Source organism: Petromyzon marinus, chromosome 9 (genome assembly GCF_048934315.1).
Source record: "Petromyzon marinus isolate PM22_M1 ecotype Great Lakes invasive population chromosome 9, UKy_Petmar_22M1.pri1.0, whole genome shotgun sequence".
Classification (NCBI taxonomy): domain Eukaryota; kingdom Metazoa; phylum Chordata; class Hyperoartia; order Petromyzontiformes; family Petromyzontidae; genus Petromyzon; species Petromyzon marinus.
In genome coordinates this window covers 13,418,356-13,433,213 of record NC_133675.1, presented here as the reverse complement: position 1 = coordinate 13,433,213, position 14,858 = coordinate 13,418,356, and the positions used below count along the sequence as shown (strand labels likewise).

The window sequence follows — 14,858 nt, the reverse complement described above, 5'->3', positions numbered from 1 at the left end:
GAAAACTCGCTTCTTTAGAACTGGTTTTTGGTGTTTAGTTTGTCGTCTTTCCTCCGCACCTCCGATTAGCATGGTTGGTTATGAACGTTGTGAAAGAACTTTAACATACATCGACAGCAGCACCTGCGTTTAGCGGTTCTGCTGTTGCTACACTCGTGTCATTACAGAAGTCTCAGAACGGTTTTGGGCAGAAATGCAACAGTCGATTGTAATACGAATTGATAAATCATTACCACAGTGATAACATGATAATTTGCATTAAAACCAACTTTGCAATGTTAAATTAGTACTGAATAATTGACCTTATGGTTCTCCACATTTTGTCAGCTTTTTTGTGTTCACCATTTCAAAAACGTGGAAATTAAGGCAAGTAGTCAACTCAAAGCATGCGATGAGAAAGAACGGATATTATGACTCACATTCCTAAAATATGGCCATCACAGCAGCACACGTCAAAAACGGCGAGCAAAATGAAATGTACTGTAGGTGGCAATCAGATGACTGCATGAGAATATATAATCTAGGTTGTAATGCGAATGCTCGTGCTCACGGAGTGCGAAAGATTAGTTGCCTATCTGTTCTGCTTTCGTATGTGTTTTTTTTTAAAGTACCGTATTACAATCACTGCAATTGCAAACATAATAAAAACAGAATCAGACCAACACACGACCGCTGCCTCAAGTGCATGCAAACAGGAGAGGTTCAGCAAAAAAAATAATTTTAACAAGCGAACTCGTTTTAACCGCATTAACGTGAAAAATAATTTAATTCCCAAACCCTTTGTAAGCCTACACATGTATTACCAGTCCGTAGCTTTGTTTTTGTACACGCTACATTCCTTAGAAAATTGATATCTCCTACAGCTTTTTAAGCACCTCCGATTAGGACGGATGGCTACATACGGTGCAAAAGTTCAACATGTACACTGTTTTCCATGACGGTTTTGAAATTGAATGTGGATGTGCAATTGTAGTCAGGCAATACAACACAACGTACTCTTAATGATATCCTTGATTGCGTCCACCACAAAGGCGATGGAGATGAAGAGCGCAAATATCTCTTCAATAGATCTGCAAGAAAGCCAAAACGTTTCCATTCTTATACGACAGAATATACAACCAGAATGCAATATGAAGCATATACAGTGAGGGAAAAAAGTATTTGATCCCCTGCTGATTTTGTACATTTGCCCACTGACAAAGAAATGATCAGTCTATAATTTTAATGGTAGGTTTATTTTAACAGTGAGAGACAGAATAACAACAAAAAAATCCAGAAAAACGCATGTCAAAAATGTTATAAATTGATTTGCATTTTAATGAGGGAAATAAGTATTTGACCCCTCTGCAAAACATGACTTAGTACTTGGTGGCAAAACCCTTGTTGGCAATCACAGAGGTCAGACGTTTCTTGTAGTTGGCCACCAGGTTTGCACACATCTCAGGAGGGATTTTGTCCTACTCCTCTTTGCAGATCTTCTCCAAGTCAAAGGTTTCGAGGGTGACGTTTGGCAACTCGAACCTTCAGCTCCCTCCACAGATTTTCTATGGGATTAAGGTCTGGAGACTGGCTAGGCCACTATAGGACCTTAATGTGCTTCTTCCCGAGCCACTCCTTTGTTGCTTGGCCGTGTGTTTTGGGTCATTGTCATGCTGGAATACCCATCCACGACCCATTTTCAATGCCCTGGCTGAGGGAAGGAGGTTCTCACCCAAGATTTGACGGTACATGGCCCCGTCCATCATCCCTTTGATGCGGTGAAGTTGTCCTGTCCCCTTAGCAGAAAAACACCCCCAAAGCATAATTTTTCCACCTCCATGTTTGACGGTGGGGATGGCGTTCTTGGGGTCATAGGCAGCATTCCTCCTCCAAACACGGCGAGTTGAGTTGATGCCAAAGAGCTCCATTTTGGTCTCATCTGACCACAACACTTTCACCCAGTTGTCCTCTGAATCATTCAGATGTTCATTGGCAAACTTCAGACGGGCATGTATATGTGCTTTCTTGAGCAGGGGGACCTTGCGGACGCTGCAGGATTTCAGTCCTTCACGGCGTAGTGTGTTACCGATTGTTTTCTTGGTGACTATGGTCCCAGCTGCCTTGAGATCATTGACAAGATCCTCCCGTGTAGTTCTGGGCTGATTCCAACCGTTCTCATGATCATTGCAACTCCATGAGGTGAGATCTTGCATGGAGCCCCAGGCCGAGGGAGATTGACAGTTCTTTTGTGTTTCTTCCATTTGCGAATAATCGCACCAACTGTTGTCACCTTCTCACCAAGCTGCTTGGCAATGGTCTTGTAGCCCATTCCAGCCTTGTGTAGGTCTACAATCTTGTCCCTGATATCCTTGGAGAGCTCTTTGGTCTTGGCCATTGTGGAGAGTTTGGAATCTGATTGATTGCTTCTGTGGACAGGTGTCTTTTATACAGGTAACAAGCTGAGATTAGGAGCACTCCCTTTAAGAGTGTGCTCCTAATCTCAGCTCGTTACCTGTATAAAAGACACTTGGGAGCCAGAAATCTTGCTGGTTGAGAGGGGGTCAAATACTTATTTCCCTCATTAAAATGCATATCAATTTATAACATTTTTGACATGCGTTTTTCTGGATTTTTTTGTTGTTATTCTCTCACTGTTCAAATAAACCTACCATTAAAATTATAGACTGATCATTTCTTTGTTAGTGGGCAAACGTACAAAATCAGCAGGGGATCAAATACTTTTTTCCCTCATTGTATGCTCTAATATTGTGGGTGTGATTGATATGTTCCAAACAGCAGTGGTTTTCAAATTTCTGAGAATCATCTTGTCCTTGGGCACCAACTGCTACTCAAATATACCCACCAACAGGGCCACCAAACTATAATTGTTTTGAAGGTCGGCCAGCTGCAAAGTTAACTTCCTATATTTCTCGACAGAAAACATATTTATATTTGATATATTTATAATTAAGCTCTTAGGTCATGCTACAGCTGAAATGTCCAGGGCGTTGTGGGAAAAAAAAGTTAGATTTTTTTTAAATCACAGAAATGACGTTCTTCTATTAGACCCACCGCTTGGAGAGGTGAAGGCGTGTGCTCATATGCAGCAGGGCGTAGAGTGTCAGGAAGAAGCTGTTCCAGAGGCCGATGCAGGCGTAGTACGCGTGAAAGTCCAGTTCAAACTCATCGCAAATTGTCCGGATCGCTGCATCAAATACGGCAAAGGGGGAACCGCAAAGTACAATTGTCTCTCAAAGGACACCCCAAGGGACAAATCGTATCACTATAACACGTAGGCTTTCGTGACCAATATTTTCCATAATAATTATAATTATCCATATTAGCCATAAAGGTTTCTTAGGGTTAGATTTACGCCATCTAACCCAAAAACCTCTATTACCGTTTCGCTATTTTGACCGCGATCATGCAATCTTTTTTGCAGAAGCTCGGCCGTTTTCACATCAAAATTGGTATCCATTCCACATTTGCGCAATTCGCTTGGACCGTAATTCCACAACGGCAACAAAGGCACCCCCCACCCCCTTCCGCCCTTCCTCAACGGGGAGCCGCTAGGGTGGCCCGTCGTGGGCGGGACTCGAGTGGGTTTAGGATGGAGCCAATTCGCGCTGAAAAGGTCCATGCTCAATTGTGGAAGGTTTCAACCATCATGCGTAATCGCATCAAAGGGTGAGAGGGTAGCGATGGCCCATTCCGCCTTAAGTCACGCGCACGTTAGTTGCCTCCGTTCCGCTACACGTTGTGGAATGTTTGCATTCCATTTAAAAAGGACATTATTTGCTGCTTTAATCAGGGCGGAAACAAGCAGAAACAAAAGCGATGACGAATGCGAAGACAATTATGATGATGGCGCTCGTTTACCCAGCTAGGACTTCTATGCAAATTAAAATAGAGCGAATAGTGGGGGCATTGTCAAACGATGCAAAATCATGACCGTGATGCCAGCACATAAATGGTCTTACTCTTGCGAATTACATTCAGTTCAGTTTTATTCAGTTTATTTATTTTGGTATAGCCCTGTGAGCCATTCGGCTCTTAAAGTGACTGTGACTGTGCAAACAGAAAATCCATGAAAAAAACAGCAAAATATTCCTGAAAAAAGCACCATTCACCAACGCTGTGTGCAAAAAATCCCAGTGGGATGCAAGTCAAACAACAACAATCACAAGAAAACTTAGATTAAGGCCATCAGTCTAACTCCATACTACAACAAAACAAACATGTCCAAACCAAAAAACGTTTTCGAAATCACCAAAAAATAAAGCCATAATTGTAACGTAACAATGATCATAGGGACTGTGACCGATTTTTTACAATAAACTACATAATTAACATGTAACACCAAATCCTAGAGCCATAGCTGGCTGCATGAGTTACTCCACAACAGAAGCATCAGTCGGAGTATCACATTTTTCAATGCACCTTTAAGATCAGCACGCTAAATCAAAATACAGGTAATACTTTGCAGCGTCATCCGGAGCGAAAACATTTTATTTTATTTTACGCCAATGAATAGCAGTGGCAGCTAGGGGTGTACAACTCCTCTAGAGCAGTTTTGAGAGAAGATCTCATTGGTAGCGATTCAAGTTGCAGTTTATTGGCAATAGCATTCCAGACCCTGGGGGCATCAATAGCAAAGGCCCTTCCTCCAGTTTTTGTACGGCAATAGGGAATGTGAAGCTGGTAAATGAGCGAAGACCTGAGGTCAAATTTGTTCTTTGAAACAGAGAGGAGATCCAGCAGGTAGTCTGCGGATTTTTTTGTAAGTACATCGTGAATAAATAAGATCTGGTGCACAAGCCGTCGAACATTAAGAGATGTTAAGTTTGACCCAATGTAGAGATCACAGTGGTGAGTCCTATATGGGCAGTTCAATGTAAATCTTAAAGGCCGAGTGATAGATGGAATCAAGCTTCTTCAGTACATCACAGGACCTATAACATGGCCACTGTGAAGCAGACTGCGCGTATCTTTACAGTTAATACAGACGCAGCATTAAATGAGGGCAACCGCTGGATTCGAACCGTGAACATTGGCGACAAACGGCGAACGCGCTTCTGCTCGACCATGTCAATGCCTCGTCGTCCGATAAAACGACGACAATAATGTTGAAGAAGAAGGTTATGATCAGGGTGACGGTGATTGTTGAGGACGGTGATGCGTAGAATGACGATGATGATGTCGCTGTTACTGCTGTTGCTGCTACGCTGGGAGACGGAAGCGGTTGACCTCTGTATTACAAACGCAGTGGGCTCAACCATTACAATAAAAGTTGTTTTGGGTTGTTAAACCCGCCACCACCTGACAGACAATTAGCGAGGTTAACACCTTACTTTGTTGCTCTAACCAGGGCAGAAACTGCTCACCGCACAAATTGTCTGTCGGGTGGTGGCGGGTTTAAACACAACACGTTTATATTCACGCGATCTAACCCAAAACAATTTCCATTGTGGATAAATATTGGCCGTGCAAGCCCACCACGCGCTAAACTCACCATTACAATTCGGCGGCATCCGAATGATTCAGACTCACCATATATGTACAGGGCGAGGGGCGCAGTGGTGAGCAGAACAATGAGAGGCTGTCCCGAAAGAACCGCAAACAGCACTCCTCCCATGCTCTGCGCCACGAGTGTCTTCTGAACATCTGTGGGAGATCGAGGTAATGGCCAGACACATCCCCAAGAAGGAGGGCAGCGGTTTGTGTCTCATGAACATGGCAAGGTCAAAGAACAAGTCAGAAGGGGGCGCCGAGATGTTGTTAGCCATGGGCAATAGGTGCAGTGGGCAAAACCCCATAAAATGAATGTGCTGAAATAGGGGACCACCGTACCCTACAGATTAAAAGTCGCTCCGGAATGTACGATGCACCCCAAATTTTGTACCCAGTGCCAATGGAGTTCAGCTAATCTGGTCAAAGACAAATATCCCTCTCGTATGGCCTGAACTGACTGTTGCGGCAAGTGCTTTTAGGGAGCAATTTCGAAGGCCGGCACGCCACACGAGGACGTGGGTGGGTGGCCAGAACCACGCTCGGGTACCTTCGTCTCCCCCTAGTGGCGATGTTTACACACCGCAGCAAGTACTCATTCGAGTCGGCCTCCGGGAGGCCCAGGACCGGTCCAATTTTCGCCTCTGTTATTGGTTGTTTGAGGTCGCTGGTTTGGTAGCGCAGTGCACTAACCGTTGCGCCACAGCTCCACACTAATATGGTCACACACAAAACTGTATAAGATGTACTCCGTACTCATGCTTGTGGTCTGGAGAATACGGTAGTGGAATAAGGTGTCAATCCACAAGTGGTTCCATAGAGATATCTGTTACACTAACCCTTTAGATTTTACATCCAGATGTCAAATTCATGCTACAATACCAAACCTCGACAGTATTACCAACAAGTATTTGCTTCTTCATATTGCGCTGTATAAATGAATGCTAATCTAATAAATTATTCACAACTGTAATATAAACGTTCACCGTACAATTTCATCTGCAGATTTGTAGATTTTTTTTCATCACATCCTCCAAATAAATTATTACAGAATTATTTTGTACCCATGCACCAACATACCAACATTTTTTTATAATTGAAAAGCCTGAAACATGTACGCACGAATACAATTATTACACATCGTACGTAACCAACCAAACACAAAAAGCAGTTCTAAAGAAATTAGTTTTGAATCTATATGATGTAAAAGTGCGTGGCGCCAGTGCGCGATGCAGTGGCCATCTTCGTTCGATTACCGTACAAACCTGCCAAGATGCAGCGATAAGATTATTCATGTTTTATACGTGCACACAATACCGCCTCTCGCTCCACCCGTTGCTCGCCAGCACGGCGATGCGGTGCTTGCCTACCGATCGCTCCTCTCGTGTTTATGTCGTTGAGCGATCCGAACGCGATGGAGGGCAGCAGGCAGGCGAAGTACAGGAATATCATGGCGATGATGTACTTTCCAATGCACCGGTTTCTAAGAATCCCTGCCAAATACAAGGTTTGCAAGGTTTATAAACTGTACTACCTTGTGCGTGTTCAAAGTATATTCTTTATTCAAATGCATTTACACCCGAGCTTTTTTTGTTTGTTTTACATACAAGGCTGGATCACGAATTGTTGCCACGCGCACAGAGAAAAAGAGTCGTTTGACACCTCAACATGATGCACCGCATAGGGCTAAAGCATGGGAAAGACCAATTAGACCTCACCCATTAGTTACCCGGCTCATAATGATCCCGAAGCCAGAACCGCACAATATGGAGTAAAAAATTAATTAACAGCGCAATGCCCAGGATGACTTTCATTTGTGTCTGCATGCGACGTGACATCATCGTACCAATTCCATTCCACTTCACCAATTGTCCCTGCAGCTACGAGATCAATAACGAATGGTGTCATCGCAATAGCACCGAGCTTCTTTGCAAAACCATAAATCCCATGGCTGCAGTGCTTCCTAACACCGTGGACATCATCTACAGACCTGGCTCGGAGAAAGATTTTGCAGCTGCAGGGATTCTCCCATGAAGAGAACTTGTGATGGGGCAAGGTTAGTGGGGAGTTTTTTTTTTTAAACGTCACATATTCCATCACCTCATCCCTGCACAATAGCGGCATGATCCGAAGCTTAAAAAAAAAAACAGATCTCTCGCAGGTCTCTATCATTGAGTAAAATTTCTAAAATGTGCTCAAAGGCAAGATGGTGGTTTTCTCCACAATTCTGGCTATCGCCTGACGATGCTGGCTGTAATTACCGGCGAAACGACACGGTACTCGAATTGTAAATGTTGCGGGATCACTCTACAACACACCGATGGTGCTGAACTAGTAACTCGCTGGCACGTTTTGTTTACGTGACAAACCTTACTGATTGGCTGTCGGGTGGTGGGCGGGTTTAACGACACATTTATATTTACGCGATGCAACCCAAAAGAAACACCCCTCTATTATAGTGCATACCTGTACGCCAGCACTTGAGGCAATTTCTTGATGGCTCACAGATGGCAATGAAGCCAATGGGTTCATGAACCAGTGCGGACCTTTTCAGTCATGGCAGTGCACCATGGGGAGCAGAGGGCTGTTGGCCTTCTACTTGGCACTAAAACTCCATGACGGCAATAGAGGCAGTGGACGGGGGTAGGAGGAATTAATTTAATTGTATGTTTTATGGTTTAAAAACAGTTACATACATTTTGAAAATAGTGGGTGCTACCCGCGCTTTGAGAAATGTCCCCTGCTATGTATACGGATTTTCTCCAGGTAATTGGCTCTCTCTTACAAAGCGAAACACTCACAAATGGAAATGGCCAAATATCGCGATGCAGAACCCTCATGAAAGCGTCTAGCTCGGCGAGGCTTTCTCGAGGGTGGTTTGCCGATCTGATTAACTGCATCATTCTGCAGAAAACTCCACGCCCATGTGGGCAATCATGGATAAAATCTTGCTGCTCGAGCGTATTGTGCCATGCTATAATCACTCATCGTCGTCGTCGTCATCATCATCACCCCAAACACGAGCATCATCACCCCCAGCACTAGCATCAGCATCATCACCATCATCATTATCGTCTATTATCAATCCACTATTGGGCAAATATTCCCCCCCCCATGCTGTCAGTCTCTCACAGACTTGCGATGCTAAAAATCTATCTCGTTCCCGTAAACTGATCTAATCCCTCCATCACAGCGGTTGTCATCTTCGGAACATTTTTTTCATCGCCAAATGCTACACAAACTGAACCGCTGGGGACTTAGTCCACGCACGGCATGATAGTAAGCTCGAGCTAAGTCGGACAGAGTGCAGCAACAGTGCACATCAATGGTATAACCATCAATCCATCAATCATTTATCACTCCATCAGTATCAATCCATTGCCATCAACTCCATCACCACCATTATTGCGCCCTTGTAATTGCAGGCCATGTCATGGCGAAAAACAAGTAGTCATTTATTATTCATGGTGGAAGGCTGCTGATGAACGCGGAGTATGAAGAGGATTTGTTTGCGCCACTCCTATCCATTCAAAAGCCACGGGAACAAAAGTTTCCGGCAACGGCAATTTTTGCGCATGGCGGACCTAATCCAAAAAAAACCTCTATTACGGATAACAGGATTACCTTATAACAGCGGCGATCTGTCTGTGAATAATAGGAATTTCCGCAGAGAGATTCTGGCCACGGTTAACGGGGGTGCGCAGATTAAGAGGGTCAACGGATAAGAGGAGCTTCCACTGTAGTACGAATCCCTACCCAGGGTCACAGGGGCGGGCCTGGGAAACTCACCGTCCGTGAAGTCTGACGAGTAATATGGCAGCCTGCGACGGATGTCTTCCCAAATCCCCATTCCAGGAATAGTGCACACGATACTCCTCTCAGTCTGTCCACACACGGAAAGGACACGTGGTAAGTTAGTCTGTTGTCCTTCCCCCACACCTCCGATTAGAATGGGTGGCTACGTAGGGTGCGAAATAAGTTCAACATACATCAGGCACAAACTTATATTGTGTCTCCGACATCTCAGTCAGTGCCAGAGTTGAAGCGAACTGGGACGCCAAATGGTGCATAAGGATTGTTTGCTACCATTAACATTTCCTTATTTAATTTAATGGCCGTTTGCTAGAGCATTCGCCCAAATTATATATTTATTTTATGAACACACTTTTCATAATGTTGCATAAATTTTGACATCTTTTTTCACAGCTGTCTGCCAACAAAATTCCCACCCAACCAAAAACCGCATTGGGAAATCAAACGTACTAAAACAGATGATCATTTGCAGTTATGCAAAGAAAACCACATTTATATTTGTTTCTACGTGAAAAATCACACGAAGGCAAACAGAATATATATTTTAATTTTGGAGAATGGTCTGAGATGGATATACAAGTAAATCAGGTCTTGTGCAGCATTTATTCACCAACAGTCTTCATCTCTGCCAGGTGGCGTAATCCCAATAAATAACATTACTATAACACGGCAGTGCCATGCATGACCAGGAATTGGAAACGCCTCTCCACCCTGCAAACAGCCATTATACGGCATCGCATGTTGATAATTAACATTGGAACGAGCAACATGTGGCCTTTTCTTTTGTTAACGCACCACACACTCTTGTGAGTATTATGGAGTGGGGGACGGGGTAAGAACAGAGTGTATATGGATCATATAGGGCTCCTAGCTTGGCCTGTGGCAAGGACGTAACTCGAATCGTATGCATGGGCTGGAAGTAGCCATACCTGTCGACCCCTCATCAGTGTGTACCTTATAATGAATCACCCTTGGCTTCCCTGTGTGTGTGTGCTGGAACGCGTGTAACTTTGGTTCAGTGCCACGTGAGATGCAATTACCCTTACCAGTAGCTTGAACGCAGGATTTCACGACCCGTATAACCGCTGCTCATACAACTGTTGCAGCGTTTTTGAAGTATGCGTGTAGGAAAACTGATGTGTCATCGCGTGACACATTTACATGCCAAGCAATGTTCTGCCATCTGGCCATGTGAGTAGCATACTTGTCAACCCCTTATCAGTGCCCAACCTTATTACAGAGAGATTCAGACCTTATTAGTCACCCCGTTCCCCTTATAAATCTCAACGTTCATCCTACAATGTCCCATCGCAAGCGAGAAACACAAACAAAGACACTTTTTTTGCCCGTATTGAAACGGCTGTACGCCGTATGGACCTGAAAACTCAAATTTCCCTGTACAAGAGAATACGGGGTAAATCGTATGGGTTGACAGCTATGAGCAGCTCATGGATCAAAAAACCACAGGGGGCGCAAGAGAGCAAATATGGCACCAAACAACCTCCCACCCAACATAGGGCTAGGAGTAGCTGAATCAGCACACCAGTGGCCAGACGACTGCACCGAAAACTTGCTCATGTCTGGGAACAAGTTTGTCCAATTAAAGCCACTTTAACAGGCGCCAAATTACAAATGTCAACTTGGTTTTACACTTTGTTTTGCTCACATCTGGAATGGAAGAGTGCCAAGTTTCTTAACGTAACGTGCCGTTGTTGGAGACTTGCAGTGGTGCTGCTGCCATCTTTGGGTTAAAATAATTAACTGCTGATTCACCGAAATGGGCTTTTCAACGTCATTAAGATTCCCCCCACCCAACGCGATCACATTACACGTTCTCTCCCCAACATGCCAAAAAAATACATATATCTTCTATGGACGACTGATGTTCCTTCGTCGTTGGTACGATCAACTTCAGGCTTCAGGAGCCGACAAATCAACCATCCTCTCACACGTCATTCCATCAGCAGGTTTGTGCAATTCCTTTAACCATATTTACACGCGGACCTAGGTTGGCATAACAATGAGCATGTGCACCACCTGAAGAAATTACAACCCAAATAGCACAAATGCCGTGCATTGGTACCCTACATGTCCCCCGAGTTGTCCAAAGTGAACCCGAAAGCTTTGAAGTGACATCACAAGGTAACGCTACGATGGCATATTTGACCGTAACTTTTAAAGGTTTTTTTATTCCCTTCTCGTTTCCGGCGATTCAAGTATTTGGTCAGGCATATAGGGGAAACGTTTACAACATATTTTGTTGGCTTGCACCTTCCTTCGTATGCAAGTATGTCATAAACTTATTTCGCACCGTACGTAGCCAACCGCGCCATTAGCTTCTGAAAGCACGCGATGCGCTTTCGGATGCTGTATACACAACACCGCGACACTTTTGGCTCACTATCGACCTACGTGACTTCACCGAATAGAACCAAAGAGTAAAGATGGTCACTGCGTTACGCAGATAGCTTCCCTCGGGTCACCTTACCGAGGACTTGCTGGAATCCTCCTGCTCCTGGAAAGATGGGCTGCCATCGGGCTGGTTTGGCTGCAAGGTTGCTTTGGGTCGCTCAAGCACGGGCGTGGGAATCCTGGAGTCCCCCTCCTCATGCTGCGCCGTGAGGTCGTGTCGCCGGAGGAGGAGAGCGTGCTTGAACTCTTCGGGCGAGCGAGCCTCAATGAGTTGCTGCCGGAATCCAATGTCCACGAAGATGGTTGCGAAAGTGCGGCCTACCTCAGTCGCTGTCTTGGTGCTTTTCTGCATTCAGAGAGCGGCGATTACAAAAGTGTACTTCATTACGCGACAAAACATTTACAGATCACAGGGCTTTCGTGAAACCGTCACGCGTACATTTACCGACGCATTCGGAGAGAACTGCCGAATTACTGTGCAAAGTTTACTAAACTGAGATGGCAGATTCACGACGGTGTGACCTCAAAACCAAGCGTCGACGAAAAGACACCCTCCGAAACTCCCAGACAACAGCTCTCATGTTTCATAAAGCCTACTGCTGAATACACACACACGCGCAGGTGCACGCAACTAATGGATACAGAGCGAAATGGATACATTCAATTTGTCCAGGGTTTATTTTGTATTGAGCAGCGCAATCATATTTTTTTTCAGATTTCTGCAGAACAAACCCCTGGCTTAACAGTAATAAAGCAAAACACAATGGAGACGATGACAAAAAGTACGAGTAACTTCATAACTGGTTGAATTTATATGCACTATATAAATGCATACGATTCGACAGCAAGGCCATATTCTGGTGTAAAAAAAAATTGGTGTGGCCAACCTACCGACTTTGGTGGGGCAAGAACCAGGATAACAAAGCGCACTTCACAGCAGTTCTCTCCCCAGTTCTGTGCCCTTTCGAGTCGCGCAATACACACTTCCCGGTGCTGCAGTGTTGTCTCCGTGCACCTTCAAAAGCAGAAGCGCAAAAATTCCCACCCGTCACGATCGCACACAACAGGCGACCCGTTCAGTCTTGTGTTATGAGAATAATGACAGCGGGCTTTGTTAACCAGACTCCTGAGGCTTCAGGGAAATATGTGCAAGTGTTTTTTTTTTAGACCACAGTAACTTCAGGAGGCCTAACAGGGCCTTGGCATACACCTATTTGGGCGACTTCGCATCTGTGGCCTGCCGGAAAATTAATGCCATGTGCTCGACCAAATAACTGCTAAATTAGTCCACCAGCAGCTCTCCACATTATACTAATGCCTCGTTGTTAAAAGTGTGCGTGAAAGCGCGCACGCACGCACGCAAAAGAGACATGTCGACATTCACCGCAGCATGGCAAGAGCAGAACGCAGTGAACTAGGATAAGAGGCTTACTCAAGGATAATAACCATGTTGTATATGTATATAGTATGCCTATAATGCATAACGAGCAGCTAATCTGTCCATTTGTAGGTATGTGTTTTTGTCCAAAGAACTCCTCCTGGACCTCTCTACCAAATTCAAATGAACGAGGTGTCCGTAGAATGTTCGTGGTAGGCAGTTTATGTGAACGGTGTCAATATACATTGATACATTTATTTTTTAACTACGAATATGATCATTCAGTTTGGTAGTCATAGAAATGCTTGTCCACTCAATCGTTTACGACAGCGTGGTGTACGATGTGAGCTCCACAGCCACATTTCAAAATCATGTTTATGGATAGGTGTGTGCGCCATTCGTTAAGGGGGTGTATATATTATATACTCCAAAAATTGGCGAGGGCCAGGTGTGTTGATTGTTGGTGAATGGTATCAGGTGTATCACATCACCCCATCCATAGCACAGGCAGCCCGTGGCCATGTCATGATAGAAACAGTACCGTGCACATATATACTATGTTCGATTTTGATTTGTTTGCATTTGTTTACAAGGGCAAGAAACATTCAGCCTCGAGACGTTTCGCAAGAATGACCTGCGGAGAACCTTTGTAGAAGCAAAGAAAGTTACAGGAGAGAATACATCACAACGATGCAGACAGCGAGGAGCAAACACACTGGAGGAGAACCGCATTCAAGTTATGCGCCACTCAAGTCTAAATAGGTTTTCTGATGCTGAAGTAACACGGTGGGCGATGCACATCAACACCGAAGCACTATTCCGCGCCAACCTCCGTTAGCCGCGTGTGCAGGGGACATCAGAAATGCAACACCGCCTCGCGTTGCCTTCACTCACCACATGTGGAGGAACAGGGACGTATTACATCAAGGGAGGAATTTAAAATGGGCCGGGGTAGGAGCACTTGGTGCCGAAACTGTGGAGCGAGCTCGTTCCGAAAGCGAGGGGCGGCAGCGCGATTTTTTTTTTTCCCCCCACCGTCCGCTCGGACTCACTCTGGGTACACTCAGGAGGAGAAGTCGAGAGGAAGTCAAGGCAACGTGACAAGGACCGGAGTGAAAAGCAGGCACGGTAGTAATTATTAAGATGGCACAGGGGGAACAAGCATTTCAGGACGGTCTCTGAGGCCGGCCTGTAGATGACATCACAGGAGTCAAACACAGAGAATGGTACCTTTGACAATGTCCAGTCAGAGACAGAGCGGAATATCAAACGGTTGTTTCTGTAGAGAAATATATATATTTTTTTCTTAGAAATATGTTCTCTACGAGCCTGGAAAGAGATTTCGTAATCAAGGGTAACATCCATATATATGAAATTGTCAAAAAAATTAATTTATCTGAGAGTCCAGAGACACAATTTCAAGTGGAGAAAGGGGGCAGATGTGCGTCGACTCCAAAACATTCACTTCGTTTTATTTGCGTTGAGGACAAGTCTAAAGGGAGGCCAACTCTAATGACAGCGATTCAAAAACCCTGTTGGAGTTTGCAGCAATGATCGTGCAAAGGTTTGTAGCCGAGTGGATTAGACATTTGCTTGGGGCATTGACACAGAGTCAGAACAAAGTGGGGTCCCAGGACGTTGACCTTGAGGTGAAACACCCTTTACGCGACGGCAGTTTTACCAGATGAAATGTTTGTCCACAGAAACAAGCTGAACATGGTTAGATAGACGTAACAACAGACCGAAGATCACTGCCAGCTTGGAGAAG

At 44.8% G+C, this 14,858-nt stretch overlaps 1 protein-coding gene across 7 annotated transcripts in view; it reads right to left on the bottom strand.

The window, feature by feature from the left end:
- The window catches only part of SLC4A11 (solute carrier family 4 member 11), a 42,543-nt gene that overhangs the window by 13,859 nt on the left and 13,826 nt on the right, over positions 1-14,858 (bottom strand). For all 7 annotated transcript variants that reach the window (XR_012941336.1, XM_032950364.2, XM_032950366.2 and 4 more), the window contains 7 exons: positions 12,604-12,727; positions 11,789-12,058; positions 9,277-9,370; positions 6,858-6,980; positions 5,530-5,643; positions 3,052-3,184; positions 997-1,070 (listed from right to left, as the gene is read on the bottom strand). Coding sequence is in view for 6 of the 7 variants with exons in the window: in XM_032950364.2 (XP_032806255.1) it covers positions 997-1,070; positions 3,052-3,184; positions 5,530-5,643; positions 6,858-6,980; positions 9,277-9,370; positions 11,789-12,058; positions 12,604-12,727 (932 nt within the window). In the remaining variant the exon portion in view is untranslated. The remainder of the gene's footprint in view (positions 1-996; positions 1,071-3,051; positions 3,185-5,529; positions 5,644-6,857; positions 6,981-9,276; positions 9,371-11,788; positions 12,059-12,603; positions 12,728-14,858) is intronic.